This window comes from Lingula anatina, chromosome 8 (assembly GCF_051362555.1).
Source record: "Lingula anatina isolate TDL-2025a chromosome 8, LinAna3.0, whole genome shotgun sequence".
Taxonomy (NCBI): Eukaryota; Metazoa; Brachiopoda; class Lingulata; order Lingulida; family Lingulidae; genus Lingula; species Lingula anatina.
The window spans coordinates 7,257,205-7,274,434 of NC_141774.1; the positions used below are offsets into that span (position 1 = coordinate 7,257,205).

The 17,230-nt window shown below is 36.3% G+C and overlaps 3 protein-coding genes and 1 long non-coding RNA gene across 4 annotated transcripts; 2 read left to right on the forward strand and 2 right to left on the reverse strand.

Moving 5' to 3' along the window:
* Positions 1-654: 654 nt before the first annotated feature.
* On the reverse strand, positions 655-9,278 carry LOC147760276 (glutamate--cysteine ligase catalytic subunit-like). The gene is made up of 6 exons (XM_086994627.1): positions 9,169-9,278; positions 8,713-8,817; positions 2,981-3,101; positions 2,696-2,799; positions 2,022-2,145; positions 655-1,538 (listed from the first exon to the last, which is right to left on the reverse strand). The coding sequence occupies exons 3-6, from the start codon at positions 3,087-3,089 to the stop codon at positions 1,396-1,398; spliced, it is 480 nt and encodes a 159-aa protein (XP_086850753.1). The 5' UTR covers positions 3,090-3,101; positions 8,713-8,817; positions 9,169-9,278; the 3' UTR covers positions 655-1,395.
* Positions 3,951-4,361, forward strand: LOC147760277 (uncharacterized). The gene has a single exon (XM_086994039.1). It carries the CDS (start codon positions 3,960-3,962, stop codon positions 4,359-4,361), a length of 402 nt encoding a protein of 133 aa, XP_086850165.1. The 5' UTR covers positions 3,951-3,959.
* LOC147760278 (uncharacterized) lies at positions 4,624-6,154 on the forward strand. Its single transcript, XR_015330939.1, has 3 exons — positions 4,624-5,465; positions 5,727-5,837; positions 6,022-6,154. It is a non-coding gene; the product is annotated as an uncharacterized LOC147760278 (long non-coding RNA).
* Positions 9,279-10,435: 1,157 nt separating the features above from the next.
* On the reverse strand, positions 10,436-16,107 carry LOC106153380 (glutamate--cysteine ligase catalytic subunit-like). The gene is made up of 9 exons (XM_086994144.1): positions 15,029-16,107; positions 14,396-14,499; positions 13,966-14,085; positions 13,252-13,320; positions 12,884-12,991; positions 12,230-12,288; positions 11,315-11,532; positions 10,851-10,964; positions 10,436-10,579 (listed from the first exon to the last, which is right to left on the reverse strand). Exons 1-9 carry the CDS (start codon positions 15,182-15,184, stop codon positions 10,436-10,438), a joined length of 1,092 nt encoding a protein of 363 aa, XP_086850270.1. The 5' UTR covers positions 15,185-16,107.
* Positions 16,108-17,230: the final 1,123 nt, after the last annotated feature.

Sequence of the window (17,230 nt, forward strand, 5' to 3'; positions counted from 1 at the left end):
ATTGAATAGGATTGAGAAATGGTATTTAGGTAATGTACGCCTGAATTATCTACAGTAAACATACAATTCTCAAACGAATAGTGCTCACTGTTCAATTTGAGGTCGTCGTTGTGGTCAATTGACATGCGTCGCGTGTGAATTGAACTCATGACATTCCGTCACTACAGTTTAAGATTTTGCAACTGTGTACTACCGATTAAGTAGGAAGTTGGAAAGTAAATGCAGTTGCTTTGAAAACTGTGTTTGTCGATTTTGTGCAACAACAAGCACTACCACTAGCCGTATTACGCGTCTGTATGCTTGAGTCGTCACAACTAAACTGATGAACTCCACAGCTTAGAGATACTACTGCGCATGCGTCAAGGTGTCAGAATCTCCTACGAGCACAGCCGAGAATTAATTACAGCTTTGGAAGTAACTGGCTCGCGCTGCCAGTAATTACGCCATGGGGTATTCAGGGCACATACCGTGATCACAAGATACCGCCAATAGATTTTTAGATTTTTAGAAAATAGATTTTTCATGTGAACGGTCTCTTATAGTGACGGTGACGACGACTAGTTGGAGTTTTCAAACGTTTATTCACAAAATTTCTACAAATTCAAGCGTAAGTATACTCTATTTCTGTGTGCGTATTTACTTGTTTTCGCTACATTGTCTTCTACGTGATCACCAGGATTTTCCATTTTTACTTGTCATTCCGCCATTCTACATTTCTTTATAAGGCAATCTCTATTTGAATTATAATCGTACTTGGATTGTTCTCAAAACTCAATTTGCATGCGTTTCACGAATGCCAGAAACCTACAATGTGTTTGTGAAATTGACTAATCAAATAAAACTTAATTCATGTGCATTTGACATTTTCCATCTTTTCCTATGAGGAAAGCAACTCTCACCTTTGTTGACTCTTAAAGAAATTAAGATTCCATTTCATAACTCGCTAGATTTTTATTTATAAAAAAAAACAAATTTGTTTAACTTCACTTGTTACTTGCAATAAGTAAAAGCATAAGGTACTAGTATTACAAAAAACTTTTAAAAAAATATTTGATTTTCACATGAAGAGTCTAGTGGGATACAGAAACCATATGAACGAGGAATTACGTGATTGAGGAGACAGGAGAGGAGTGATATAATAATTATGTGATTGAGGAGACAGGACTGGTTGTGATATAGTAATACTGTGATTGGGGAGACAAGAGTGGCGTAATATACCAGAACAGATCATGTTAATTGAGGCGAGAGAGGACCAATATGTTATACCAATTATTAGGGCTATACTTTTATGTAATTAGAACAGTTGTGCATATAGCCTTTGATTTAGTGCCGTTTCTTCTTTTAAATATAAATCCATCAGGGAAAAAACAAAACAAAACGGTGATCCTAAAATAATTATTTTGATTTCGTGCCTGAGATCTCATTGCATCGAGATATTAAGTCATAATTGATGTGTTCACTGACTACGGAATCCTTTTTGTAGTCTGGGTGTGACATCACAAACTCTCGCATCCATCTAGCAATTGTTGGTATTTCACCTGAAATAAGATGTCTGTTGAAATAATTGTGTAGCAAATGGTTACATTGCAATGACAAATAAAACAGGTACTTAGGTTGGATATTAGTAAACATTAACATTTTATCGATGTGAGCTACACGTATGTGATGTGCATAGACGGGAAAAAGCCATTTTGACGTAATGTTGTGCGCGTAACAACGTATCATTAAAATATGATTCTATCTTTTTTATAAAATTTCATAGCAAGGTCAAAGTAATGTACAGAAAAAAAATCCCGAAAATCCACGTTATTTTACTTTGAAAGCTTATCTGACATTAATCAAGATTAAAATTCCCGAGATTTACCCATTTTTAGCTCGTGTATTTTTTATCGTCCAAATATACAAGCATCAATCTCAATAACGAGAGGAACAAAGGGAAATTATAGTGTTTTGCTATTTAAAAGTCACACGTTCAATGTTTGACGTGGAATGTTGGAATTAAATCCAAATTTCGTTCTTACCAGACGCTCTTTTTCCTATGAAGTCAAGGTACCGATCCGCAGTCAATCTGGTTTCTACATCAATTCCCCCGTGATCGTCCAAGTATCTGTTAACCAATGGGATTAATCCAGGGAAACCATTGTGCTGAAAATAGAAAAATTACATATAGACACATATAAATTGAGATAAAGGCATTAATTTGAAATCCATTTTTTTTTTTTTTTTTTTTTTTGTTTACTGACGAATATTTCTTTGTCATTATGATAAAGAGTTTAAGGCTTTATTTTAAATACCATAATATACCTTTACCAGCATGAAGATCATCCCGCCCAGCTTCTCTGCACACTTGAAACCCGTGTAGGTGGGGGAGAATTACAACTGAATATTATCATAATTTAACTCAACGTGGTCCCGGGACTACTATTTGTGGTCTCCGCGTGGCCATTTTAAAGAAATGCCCCGTCTTCTCACCTGACCCAACAGTCATCTTTCTAGTAAAGGCATTCTATAGGCACATTTGAAATATTTTTCGACTGTTTTCACACTGCTTATATGCACTAAGTTGTCAAGTTGATAACCTGTTTCGAACTGGTATGAAAATACAGTCTTATGTGATTGTGTGCGCGTATGTATGTGAGAGAGAAAAATAGAGAAAGAAACAATGTATTTATAATGCATAAAACGGTAGCTTTACCTTCCCATTTAGAATTTCGTTGACTGTCATCAAAGAAAATGTTTTGTGGCTAGTTGTCGTCATACCGTTTCTCTTATGAATCCCATCATGGGCATGAAATAACCCTGAAATAATAAGCGCATTTAAATATAGAGAGAGATAGCGAAAGGTTCAATATGCTACTAATCATTATTTTGCAATATGCAACAGTACAAAAGTGTTAAAATAAAGTCTGACTGCTGTCAACTATTAGAAAAAAAAATAGCGGAACTACGGCATCTTTTAATCAACACATTTAATACATACTATTTGATTCTGTTTTCCAATAGGATGCTTCATCTTTAGTGCCAAATATATCGTCTCTGAAGTAAAACTTGCTTGATCTCACTGCGTCTCTTTTCGAAGCTGTCTCCATGTTTTCGTCAACCTGCGGCGTTAGAGTGTACACTATCATATCAGTGCTTTCTACAATACTGATCCATCGCTTTAAACGAATATCTGAGTTAGGTGGGGGTGTAATCAGATTGCGTTTTTATAGATAAAATCAATAAGTCATTAAGGAAAAATCCCCAAACCAATTGTTAGTACTTTGTGCAAGTGTTATAATACCATTAAAAACATGTTTATAGCAGCCATGGTTGCTGGGAAAATCGGGTATCCGAAAATGACGTTTTTGTCTCCACAATTCTAACATTACGCCATACGATGAACCTGGAGCTGTGTGTCAAGCATAATTGGTGTTTTGAAGATTCATTAAATGGATGCAACAGGATTTAAAAAAAACAATATCTTTAATTAAGGATAAATTCTCAAACCTGCAGTCCTACCTTAACCGTTCGGTAGTGACAGAAATGGAGAGTGATTTCATTCGTAACGGTATCATATTTTAAAATACATAAACTGCTTTTTAGCTCGTAATCTTCTACACGCATTTGGGTATGCTGTACTCTGTTAACAAATGGAAAGTGCTTAAAATACCAGGGCCCGGTTTTATAAAGGACGTTTACCACTAACCGGTGGATAAGCCTAACCAGTGGATAATTTCTCTAAACACTGGTTAAGTAAACGGCGGTTAAAATTGTGTTTTATAAACAGTGTTTAAACAGCCGGTTAGTTAACCAACGTTTAATTTTCTTAAATAGTGTTTGGTTGCTATGAACAACTTATCCAGACCATATTTGGAAATAAAATTCCCCAGAATGCAATAGGTTTCTATAAACAAAATAAAATATATATGATAATTTATTGCTCATCTGTTGTCTGCTTAAATCTACTGTTTTGAAACATGTCAGTGTCTGACAAGAAGAGAAGTAGAAAGCAAAACTGGACCATTAGTGAGCAAACACTACTGGTAGAATTGGTTGAAGCAGATCATTGCACAATAAGGAACAAGCACACATCAAGCTTGGACAACAAGTCCAAGCTTGATGTGTGGCTCAGGATTAGTAGACAAATCACTGCTGTTGGCACAGCGAACAGGACACACGAGGAATGCAAGGAAAAGTGGAGGCAGTTGGTAACAGCCGCCAAGAAAGCCCACTGTGGGCTGCGCAGCCACAGTGGCAAGACTGGGGGTGGAGCTCCTGCTCCACCCCTGGATGCCACAATGGAGAAGATAATTAATTTGCACAAGGATGACCCCGCTTTCAACGGGGTATCGGACGGTTTTGAGACAACAGGTATTTAATGCCTAATTTTTTCTACAATTATTAATTTAATAAAAAGATAAGTAATTTTATAAATGCTATGCTGACGATAATACATTATGTCGTCTGCTTCGGAGACGTGCATATCAAATGACCTTGACCTTACGCTCGTCGAGACATTTTCTATTGGTGGAACTCAAGAAAAAGCAATTAATGTGATTGTTACCTTTTATTATGATAAAAACCTGCATTGAACACTTGGACATGTATTTCCATCCAGTTCATTGTTCTTTGCCTCTTTTACTCTAAGATAAAACCTCCGATGCACTACTGTCGTATGTCCCATTCCACGCCGTCGAACATGTTTCAGAAAAACTACAAAAAACACTATTTTCTCGACTGTGAAAAGATCTAACAGAGACCGTAACCATATGTCCAAGCATACTGATAAGTGCATACTTCTTGTTCCGTGTACTGTAAGATAAAACCTCCGATACAGTAATTCCATCATTTCCTGAATGGTCCCGCGCCAGCATCGTGCACGTTCCAGCAAAACTTTAAAAAAAATTTCTTCCACTGAATAGATCTAATGGGCATTGTTGTCCTCAAACTAAACATGTTGATAAGTGATTATAATCCCAATATCCTATCCAATCCTGGCAAATGAGTTAAAAAATACAGCGTAAGCTCCTCCATGAATCAAACGGTGAAACCGAACCGCGTTTGAGCGCACTTGTTTTGTCCGGTTCAAAAGTGAGTAACAGCTCAGAACTGGGTCACGAGATCATTGCGTGCCAGGCAAGAGTACTCGAGCAAAATTACAATGGACTTGTGTCTCTTCTGTTTATATAAAGAAACTTAGATACCCACTCTCCCACATACACTAAAATAAGGGAAATTTGCTAATGCCATGTCCATGTCATTTTTACTCTCACAAATGATATCATATTGTATCAATTCTCTAAAATCAAAACAAATATTTTATTTCAATAAAATAATTAAAATAACTGAAAATGCAAATTGTTTTAATTGATGTGAATTTTCTTTGTTCTTTGAAGTGGCAGAAATCCCCAATTTGCAAGGAAGTACAGATGATATAGTTACAGTGGATTTTGAATCACTGTTAGATGATTTAGATTACCAAAGTATGTTTATAAATCTATGTACTTATTTTAAAAAATGAATAAATAAATAAATAAAATAATAATAAATAAATAATCATAATAATAATAATAATAATATCATAAAAATATTCAAAAGGAAACTGGTTTCTTTGATGTTTGTACCAGATAATGGATAGTTATTAAAAAAAGGAAAAAAAGTAAAATATACTAGTAGTAGTGTTATACAATGTATGTATTCTTTTATTACAGGTAAATATTATATAATTTTACAACTATTTACAGATCCTCCACCATTCCCATCCCCGCCTCCCGTCCCCACTACAAGCACAAGTCAAGATGAACCCCAAATTCCAAAGAAAAGAAAGAAGCATTCATGTAGCATGTCAAGAACAGGTAAGACATATTGAAGAGCCAATACAGACTTCAGTTATACACAATATATATAATAAACTGTCTGTTCTTGTACCGAAAGTACCTGTCTTCATTTGTTATGTTAAGTAAAAATAACAATTTTTTTAATAAAACTTTTGCATAAGTAACATTACAGCATATGATATATCTCTTTTCTTCATTGTAGAAAAAACAGAATCAGAGTTGGAGAGTCTACAGAAGCAAGTTTTGAAGCAGGAGGCAATTAATGCCAAGCTAACTGAGAAGAAACTCCTTTTAGAGATTCAATTATTAGAAAAGCAACTTTTAGCATAATATAGAGCTAGTTAATTTATTGCTAACAAAAGTTGCTTCTCTAACAGTGGGATCTCTAAAAGCACTTTCTTTCAGATTAATTTTTATTATTCATTATTAGTTCCTCCTGTCCAACGTAGGGCATTGGGTGGCAAACTTTTTCAAACTTGTCTGGTCGGCAGCGGCCTCCTCTTTCTCCTCCCACCTGATGTTGCCTCTTTGCAGATCATTCTGGAAGGTTCTCCTCCAGATTATCCAGTAGTTGTATAAAATGTTTAAATTGTGAAACGTTTATGTATATCAATACTCTTTGTCAATAGCTAAGCAGGCATTTTATTGTTTTTTGCAGATTTACATGGATTATAGTTGTATACATGTTTCTAAAATGTTAAATGTTAATATATCTTTACTCATTGTCAATTACAGTATAAAATATTATTGGTTTATTATTCAACATATGTACAATATTGACAGTATACATGTACTAGTAGTAAATGTTACAGTAGTATGCATATTATACATGTAAATAGATCAATTTATTAGTTCAAATAATATTACAATTCTTTGTACTTGAAACTTAAATTTAAAATTAAACAGTATATATTACATTAAAATATATTAAAGTTTTATATTAAAGTTTTTCCTTCTTGGCTTTATTCATAGTTCTTCTTATTATTATTAAGAGAAAAATGCCCTTGCCACATGGTCCCTTACGGCCCTACCATCTTCAGGGCCATTGTACTGAATTCCCATATCTGGGCCTGGACCAGGGTCATTTCCATCTGGCAGGGGCTCATTCCTAATAATGGCTATGTTGTGCAAGACTGCACACGCACCAATGATATTGCAAACCCTCCCTGGTGACATTCGTAATTCAGCATGAAGGCAGTGAAATCTGGAAATAAATAGAACACCCAATAGAAGCAAATAATGTATGTAGACAGCAAAATTTGGAATTTATTAAGAAAATAGTTACTTAATAAAATAATAGAATATTAAAGTATTAAATGCATATGCTGGTACATTTTTAAATGAAGCAAAGAAACAGTGCCCCCCCCCCCCCCCCAGCATGTGCCCCCAGTACATATATGTTCACAAACATAATTTTATAACAATTTTTGGTGGATATTGCCAGCTACTTACCTTCTTTTCCATATTCCAAATACTCTCTCAATCAATGTTCGTGTTACCTTATGGGATCTGTTAAACCTCTCTTGGGCCCTGGTGGTGGGATTCAGGTATGGTGTTAGCAGGTATGGTTTGCAGGCATACCCGCTGTCACCAAGAAGTGTACCCAACTCTGCTGTATTATGCCTTGCTAGCTCTCTTCCGAGAGAGGAGGTGTTAAATACATGAGAGTCGTGGACACTCCCTGGCCACTGTGCCACAATATTTGTGAATTTCCCTGCGATTTAATAAATATTTATATTTAAACATTTTATATTATAATTATTTCATGTTTTATAAAGAAACCAAAACTTAACCACGCCCTTTTTCAATTTAATAATCAGGGGGTAGCTTCATATAACAAATGGGCATGAAGAACAAAATCATCATCGCACACATCGATTAGTCATGCCTTATTTACATTCTGAAGGAATGCACTCGGTGCTACTCGGTGCAAGGTGAAAGGTCATATTACAAAGATGGCCGCTCACTCGCCGGAATGACAGTGTCTCATCTACAGTTATTTTTCACTTTTTTGCCGGTAAGGACCATTAGTTTGAATTAAAATTTCTTAACAAAATACACACCTTTGTGGTCACATACGGCCTGTACGTTAATGCTGTGAAAGTTTTTTCTGTTCACGAACGCTGGTTCGTTTTCACTAGGCGCTTGAATCCTCACATGAGTGCAGTCAATGCAACCAATACATCCCGGAAAACCAGCTATCCTAAAAAAACCGTCCCTCACACCTGCCCTAGCCTGGGGTGTAGCAGGAAATTTGATGAAGTCAGCTTGATGTTCACACAGAGCCAAGGCCACCTTTCTGACCACTCGACTTACAGTCGATTTGCTGGGCCCAACGGTGTCCCCCACAACTTGCAAAAAAGAACCGGAGGCGAAAAATCGCAGTGCTATTAGAAGTTGCTCTCTAACACTCAAAGAATGATTCCTTTCTGTCTCTGGAGCTATTTGGTTGTGAAGTAAGTTTTCTAAGTACAGTATCGAATTTCTACTGAATCTAAATCTTTCAATGAGTTCTTGCTCAGTTGCTCCATCAAAATCAAATAAATCTCTACTGAAATTTCTGTCTCTTCTCAGTCTAAAAGGTATATATCTGTGAGGATTTCTGGCAAACCGCAGCAGGTTCGCCATTTTTATCCGGCGGTTAAGGAATTTAAACTACCTCCCTTGAGCGTATAAATTTAACCAACCGTTTAGGAGATTTAACCATTGGTTAGTGCTAAACGACGTTTATGAAACCCGGTTAAACATCATTTAAGTTAAACGCCAGATTTAACCGGTGGTTAGTGCTAAACGTCCTTTATAAAACCGGGCCCAGGTGCATAAGATTTTTGGCTTAAAAAAGCCTAGCGAGCACAGTATACCTATAATTGAATAACGCTCATAAGTGTTTTACCTTTGAAATTGGAACTACAAGGTCAAGGCCATAGATAAGAATGGTCCGCGTCAGCAGAACTAGAAATACTGAAAATGCAGCATTTTCGAAATCCGTCAACTGCACCTGTAGAACAAAACAATATTATATTATATTATATTATATTATATTATATTATATTATATTATATTATATTATATTATATACATCTGCGTTGCCGTAATGTTTCCACACACACACACACACACACACACACACACACACACACACACGTTAATCAGACATTAAAAAAGATTAAAATTCCCGATATTTTCCCTAGTAAAAACTTGTAACTTTGCCGCTGCGTCGAAATTCAAGAGTCGTCATCTCAATAACACAAGAAAAATTATAGCGCTTTCCTATTTACACACGCATGCACACGCGCGCACACACACACACACATACACGCACACAAACAACCTGTTACATGTAGCATACATCTAGTGGCCTGAACTCCACGCACCAACCGGCAGACTGCGACGGGATTTTCAATCGAACAGACGGGAAATTGTTTCCTTGCACAACCTGAAAATAAATTTTGGAATTAATAACATATGTTAGATATTGAAAAGTTGCTGTAGTAACGTGTAATGAAAACGGGATTGTACATGGTAGGTTTGAAATGTCTTTTTACGGCAAACAGACACATATGTTACGACTTCTATGGCAATTCATTATTTAAAGACTATCTAGATTCTTCATTTAGTTGATAATTATTATTTATTTTATTTATTTAATTAATTAATTAATTTATTTATTTATTCATTTATTTATTTATTTATAATTATTATCTTTTTTTTTTTTTTTTTTGGCCTGTGCGAAAACACATTTCCCAGTAATTTTCCTGGAAATTATATTCATAAATATTCATATAATTATGATGAAACTATTGTCGATCTCGTTCTTGGGGTATTATACTGAAAACATTAATTTTTACTCCTAACAAACTATAATTGCACACATACATTATAAAGAGCGATAAAGTTCGATCGTCCCTCTCCATATTGTTGAACGTGGCGATCAGATAATCCCCAAGGATCTCGCGAGAACAAGTTAGTGACGTAATGAGACATTGCCTCATCCACACCTGAAGATTTAAGTAAAGAAGTGGCCGGGTTATAAATCCAGTCGAGATCAAATGTATGTATAATACAATTGACTATATATTGAACAAACCATTTTTTTTATCTTTGGACTTTCATTTCAACGTAGGATGGCTCATTGTTCTCACGTATGTGTTTACGTCAATCCAATATATCGAGTAAAGGGTTATTGTCTGTGGGGATTTGTTGTAGTGCTGTCGATATTTTTTCTTTTGAACTGAATCAATGTAAAACATTACATTAATATAATAATTTATATAAATTCCTTGCAATTGTGTTATATATTCTCGATTGAAATACATATGTGGTGTAAATATGTCAATAATTACAGTAATAAAAATAAGAATTCATTTCCACATCATATATATAAAATAAGAATTCATTTCCACATCATATATATATATATATATATATATATATATATATATATATATATATATATATATATATATATATATATATATAATGGCACAATTACCAACATAGGGTTAATTGCCATTAATATGATCACTATTAATTCAACGTTTTTCACGTGTTCCAGAGATATCATTCTTCATGCATATTATTATTATTATTATCATTATTATTATTATTATTATTATCTAACCTTCCTCGATAAGCGCACCAAAGATCTCGTCGTCCATATACATCGGGCCGTCGTTATAGCAGGAGTTATAAGGCTGTGTATAGCAACTCACGGAGTCGTTACGGGTCTTGGTCATTCTGTGAGCACCGGATCTTTTGTTCTGAAAATATGACCCGGCAACATATGGTTGTTACACCGTGAGCCTTCGTAATAATTAGAATTGAAACATTGCTTTTTATGTCAACGTAAAATATCATATCAACTTTATGTCAAATTAATTGAATTTCTCTTGCACAAAATGTGAAAAGTGAATAATTTCAATAGAACACGATCAAGGTGACGAATGATGTATTACATACAGTTGTGAATGTCAGATTTTAAGAATCAAAACGGAATAAAAAAAGACAACGAGATATTTGGCAATATTATACCTTCCACATATTTTCTGGTGTTTTCTCATCAGTGTATTGAACAAATAAAGGCCAGCGACAATCAATTTCTGACAAGTAACCTCTGTGAATGGGGGTAGCCGCGCTCAACGCCATCTATCGAACAAATCATATAACTCAATCAAATGATGTTGGTGTGTATCGTTATCTGATAAAACTATGTTTTTCCAAATGTTACTTCAACACTTTCTCCAAACAACAATTATGCTGAAAGTTATATCCACTTCAGCATGCCAGGGTCTATCGATACACAATTTGATAAGGGAATGGGTGAACCTCTATCTTGCTTTTGAAAAATCGATGGGAAAACTTGCTAAATTAAATAAATAAACACTATTTAAGCCAAAATTCCATGTCGCAAAAAAATTAATTAAATTAAATATCAAAGGCATTATTATGATTATTATTATTATTATAATTATTATTATTATTATTATTAAGCTTACAAGAATGGGACAAAGAGGACTGAGTTGATCGTGTAAAGTTCTGGCTTCGTCTAAATCTGCTGCCTGCAGGGTCACTTGCAGAGCACAGCAGGTTCCGCCACAAACACACTTGTCAAGACGGATGGTTCCTGGCTGTGCCTCTTCCTGAGCTTTGTCTTTGTAGCCGAACTGTGAGAGGTCTTCTTCAATGGGATTCATTGTGTGGACGTCTTTAAATACTGCAAAAAAAAATAATAATAATAAAAATAAATAAATAAATAAACGAAATGATGGATGCAATGCTCATCATAACACGTGCCCAAGGCCGTAGTCTTGGCTAAGTAATTGATGTCGTAGTCTTGGCTAAGTAATTAAGGGTTGTTTTTTAGTCTTAAAAGAGTAATTCGTAAAATTATTTCTAGTATGCTTTAAAATTACAAAGAGATTTGGGGGTTAGATAAAAGATTGAGGGCAGTTTTAACTACTAGTATTTAAAGAGTATTTTTTAGAATTATTTCTAGTATGCTTTACAATTAAACAGATTTACGGGTTGGATAAAAGCAATAATTGTTTTCTTTATGTAAAGTAAAAAAATGTACATTTGGTTGGAAGAAATTGAAAAAAATACATTAGCAGAATGATTAATGTTTCCACAACATTTACGGTTCTGGTGGACACACTCCCAGAGAAAGGTTTTAATCAAACGAGAGGAGATCCAACCCCAAGATTTTTCTGCACGCCTTGGAACGTACATCTCATTTATCAGTATCCTCTTCTGATGTACAACAATGACTAGGAAAAAAGCATTTAAGTCGAGATATATCGACCTCGGTAAGCATTTGAGCAAGCTGGACATACACGCGTGGTTACTTAAGTCCGAGGCAAATATACATTGGTCACTGTCTTCTAACATGGCACGTGTATAAATCTACATACTTGGTATGTGTTCTGTGTATCTCCCTCTCTTGTTTGAAGTGCAGTTTTGTGCCGCTGCACTGAAAAAAGATTATTTGTGAAACTTTATTTTTATAATATACATTTTCTAATCTGCCTTGGTCCAAAAAGTTCAGTAAACTAGTTATAAATTAGGACAAATACTTAACATATATAGGCTACTTTAGATTTCATTTAAGCTGATAAAGACTTTAAAATACTTGGTATGAAATATTTGATTCAATTTTCTATATAAAGTCAATGCCAAAAATCCTCCATTGACCTGTTTCAAATATTGTAAGGGGCCGTGCATATTGAGGTATGTTGACCTACATGCAACTTCTAGTAATGTTCACTAACTCCATGGGAACTGTCGTTGAATGCAATCATTGTAACATGCTTAATCTTGGCGTTGAGAAGATTGTGGAAAAAATTCACGATTATACGAGTACGTTGGAAAGTGAAAGAGGCGTGTCAGTCAGTTACTCGGATTGCATTCTGCGAGAGTCCCCACGGATTTAGCGTGCAACCTAGGTCGATAAAACTCATTCTTTATGGCACCTAGGTTCTATCAAAATTATCCTATTTCATCATTTGGTAAACCTTATAAAACAACGATAAATCTTATTAAAATAGCCAATGTACGTGTTCTCCTACCGGTACCGTTCCCCAGAAAATATTTCATCGGAAGAAAACAGAGGACGAGCAACACCGGAAGTGGGGATTGGTGCATGCGCTGGGCGGGTGAAACAAGGGGTTCCGGTTCTAAAAGAGTGAAGTTTACAGTTTAAGCGAGTTAGCAGTACGGTCTGAACTGCTCAAATATCATATTGTGCACAAAATATAGAATATAATTTTTTTATAAACAATAATTTATTTGACAATCATAATGAATTTGCAGATATGGTGGCGAAAGATGAAGCATTTTACAGGAGGAATCGACCTTTAATCTGTTGTTAGTCGATCAGATAATTACTTCAAGAAAACAAAAAATGTTATATAAAACCACGCCAAAAACAAGTCACCTTGGATAGGCTCCCATTGTTAGAACAGCTTTGTCTGGACATCCCATTGCAATCGAAATCAACTGCCTCCTAAATGTAGTATATATTGCATTTGGTAAGTGCACCACAGTACATGTAATGAACATTCCATTTAAAATGCCAGCAGTGGGTAAATTAAGTTTAGGTCTAAAATAATGATCCCAATTTCCTTTGATTATTGAATATTCTTTGACCTAATTTAGAGCACGAAATTTATTACTTTATTTAAAATGTGCTTGTTTGCCCTCTGAAAATTTCACGTAATTCTTTTTTGACCTCAGACACACGTGCTGTGCTAATATGTAAACATTGAAGTAGGCATCAGAGCCTGTGGCGGGGGTTAACCTTTATATTTTAAGTCCCTTTCAAACCCACGTGGGTTGGCGTGTGTGGAGAGGGGGGGGGGCGGAATATAGGAAACTTCTAGTACAGAAAGTAACAAAAAAGGTGCACAATACATGCTGAGCAGTGTTAGAAATTAAGGCTGGACCGTCTGCCCGGGGCTGACAACTTTCAGAACGGGCTGAGAAGTGTTCCCACCTGGCAGACATTCAATCCAGCTACTTTTCGAGATGGCTGGACTTTCTGTCCAGCAACTAATTTTCCTAAGAGGTAAACACTAATGCTGAGCGTACATGGATGTAAAAAAAAAACTATATATTTATTTATTATCTAATTCTTTTCTTGATTACATACCTATTAGCCATACTTAATTCTACAGACCGTATGGACTCTATACCTCCTGAAAAGGGCACGAAAGGCACCGATTCAACCATGTAACGGGCGTACTCCCTTTGCCACATGGCAGGACAAACACTGAATAAGAAAATAAAGTATACAATATTAACATCTGCGACATATGTTGCGCAATGGTTTGCATTTAGCTGGCGTGCATTGTACTTATTTTTAAGTTCTTGCTGACATCATTGGCCTAGGGTTTTATCTATGCCATGATTATGGCTATAATGGCGAATCAGAATGACGCAAGCTGTTTCCTCTTCCATAGTTGTAACCTTAAGAATATGATAGGGAGTATGAAATAGTGTTTTAAAAAGCATCCAATGTAAAGTTCTGGGAATGACTTAATCAAGATAGACAAGGTCAAACAACATCAACGCTTATTTACTTGTTGAAATCTAATCTCTTTAATTTCTCCAATAGCTCTTCGGATTCTAGCGAAACTTTCACAGATTTGTTCTCGTGGTCAAGGTAAACCAGGATATACTCAATCTAAAATAATAAATAATAAATAATAAAAAAGGGAATGAATGGATGAAATGCTATTACTACCACTGATAATACTAATACTACTATTATTTACTATTTCCACTACGTTTACTACAACTGCTAAATATAATAATAATGATACATCAGTATATATTATTCCTTACTAACAATACATAAATTAGCATAAATCGCGTTGCTCGAAATTATTTAAAGGCCCACCCCCTTACGTGCAATTCATTGGCAGTATTCAGAACAGATCATCCCCAGACTAATGGGTCCGTGGATCAAATTTGGCCGACTGCACTTGAAAGCGATGCCGCCAAATCAACTAAGGATCTCCCCAGATACCACACTACAAGGACCAAGCAATTTAACTTCGAAGTCAAAATTTAATCCATTTAATTCCCCTTGATGTGGGTTAGATGAGTGAACATTTTCAACAGGGGTCAAATGGCGTCGTTCACAATTTAGTCCGCTGATCAGTTAGTCCTCAGATCATGTGTTGTAAATGCGACCATTGAGGATAACTCACCTCGTCTCCCCATAGGAGACCCCTTTTTCTTGCATCCTTCTCCTTGTGATATAACCCTATAAATTCCCTTGCAGCGTTCAATCGGATTTGCGGCCATATGCCCGCTATTTCATCGGATGTCAACCATCGATCTCCGTTCTGTTCTAAGCCATTCATTTTGATGTCTGAAGTTGCCTGTTCACTGTTCACCCTATTTTATGCAGTGTGATGCAATTTTAAAACACACAATGAAAGAGCCTATGCCCCAAATCTTATTTTTTATGAGAATCCCATCTAATTTCTTTGACCTCAAATGTATGCCATATCCAAAACCGTTTACAGAATTACGATTCTTAAGCCTGTTCTAAGTGTCAAGTCTAGGCGCTAGTCTTGCAATGGACTGAGACTGGCAATTTCCTCTCGTGGCGTTAAAAATGAAAAAAATTGATGGATTGCAATGCCGTGAAGAGTTTTGCACGGTATTGGAATCAGGATTTTGCATACCGAATATTCCGTGCACTTTCATCAAAAGATGGCGCAGCAATCCGTGTCAAAACTTCATTGACTTTACTGCACAAGGACCTCACCGTCTAAACACCGGTAAGCGACCGTAAAAGACCCTGCGTGACGTATATCTATTAAGTGAAGAGGACAGTTTGGAATAGTGCATGTAATAGATAGACCCCGAGTCAGCGAGGGTTAAGTGGCATACACGAGTGCTTATTTAGACCACGGGTCCATTAGCGGGTTATAACGCATTCATGCGAGAAGTGTGGTTACGCGAGTTACACCACGTCTGAGTCTTTTGTTCTTCACTTCCACCGTGGTCTAACAAAAGAGTAAATGCATTAATAAACGCGTGAACAATAATACGGGCTGAAGGTCAGCTTTACTTTACGCCACATTTAAATGACATCATACCACGCCTGGCGCTGCGAACAATAGGATAATTGCACTTATACGCCTCAGTGAGTTTATCCTATTGTTCGAAGCGCCAGCCGTGGTATAAGTTTGTTACAACTACTGGTCGTTCACTGTATGCGACACACAAGAGCAAATTATATCTCGGCTAGCCTCGATATAATAGGTAGGTTTCGTTATCCCGGCCCGAGAACTAGCCCGCCGAGAACGATTCTCGTTCCCGATCAGCGATCCGACATCCAGCGCCTGGTTCTCCGAATCCGTCATCGAGAATGCGAAAACAAGCGCAAAAAAATGATGACGTTATACGCAATTTCTTCAAATTATCGGCGCGCTGGTTCTCGGGCCGGGATAGCGGAACCTCCCTATTAACGCATGTCGCATATAATTTAGTGGACGACGTGCACCTGTAACTTGTACTTACTGTGTCCTTCTCATTAAAAAACATTGTAGACACATTGTTTAGATTAATGTTTAGTTTAGATGTTCTTTCACGAATATGTTCACCAGGCAGGAATGTCACATAACACTTTGGCCTTGGAATGGATTGCACCAGACGGTGAAGGTGGTGACGGTGGCGGTAAAATGGGAGAGACCAGAAGACCTACTGACACGAAAGGAGACTTGGTTGTTACAACCATTCTTGAATCGCCATCAACTTTCAATTTTCTGTCAGCTTTGGGTGGTTTGAGACATATGTTAGACTCGAAAATTATACAGAGAGCCTTCATGAAACATTGGTGGGAGAAAGAAAGATAATGGTATTTCATATTTGTTTGCCATTTTTTAATAGCCAGTCACTTCCCAACTTATCAATCCCCACATCATCTCTCTCTGTCTCCTCTCTCTCTTTCTCTCTTCTAATTATAACGTAACAGACCACCGCACTTATCTAACCGCACCGTCACGTGCATATACCACACCTTGCACTGAACAGCACTAGTGGGCTTGATTTGGTCTTAAAGTGGAATTTAAGTTCAAAGATTTTTTTACATGATCTTAAACCATGAGTAAGACCATTCCTGGTCTAACAGCCAATAAAGTTGCCTCCCCGTGTACATTCTCCTATTGTGAGAAGAGGTGTACTGTGAGGGGAGGAAACTGCTTGACCACTTACCCAGCAGACAAACGACATTTGGTGCATCAACGTTGAATCAACGTAGAATCAATGTCGTTTGCCTGCTGGGTTAAGTAGATGTTAGATCATTTTTGAACTTTAAAGCAGATTCAGTCTTTTTTAAGACTACTGCTGTCATGATTAAGATAGTGTAAGATCACTAGTTATCTTAAATTGCACTTTAA

Bases quoted from the DNA above. Each gene is read 5' to 3' on its own strand.
- LOC147760277 (XM_086994039.1), top strand. From the start codon at position 3,960: ATGTCAGTGTCTGACAAGAAGAGAAGTAGAAAGCAAAACTGGACCATT.
- LOC106153380 (XM_086994144.1), bottom strand. From the start codon at position 15,184: ATGAATGGCTTAGAACAGAACGGAGATCGATGGTTGACATCCGATGAA. The intron at 12,289-12,883 runs GTAGGAGAACAC...ATCTTTTTTCAG, and splicing joins TTTTCTGGGGAACGGTACCG to TGCAGCGGCACAAAACTGCA. The intron at 10,580-10,850 runs GTATAATATTGC...TCATATTTTCAG, and splicing joins CACCAGAAAATATGTGGAAG to AACAAAAGATCCGGTGCTCA.
- LOC147760276 (XM_086994627.1), bottom strand. From the start codon at position 3,089: ATGGAGACAGCTTCGAAAAGAGACGCAGTGAGATCAAGCAAGTTTTAC. The intron at 2,800-2,980 runs GTATGTATTAAA...TTATTATTTCAG, and splicing joins TTGGAAAACAGAATCAAATA to GGTTATTTCATGCCCATGAT. The intron at 1,539-2,021 runs GTAAGAACGAAA...ATCTTATTTCAG, and splicing joins CATAGGAAAAAGAGCGTCTG to GTGAAATACCAACAATTGCT.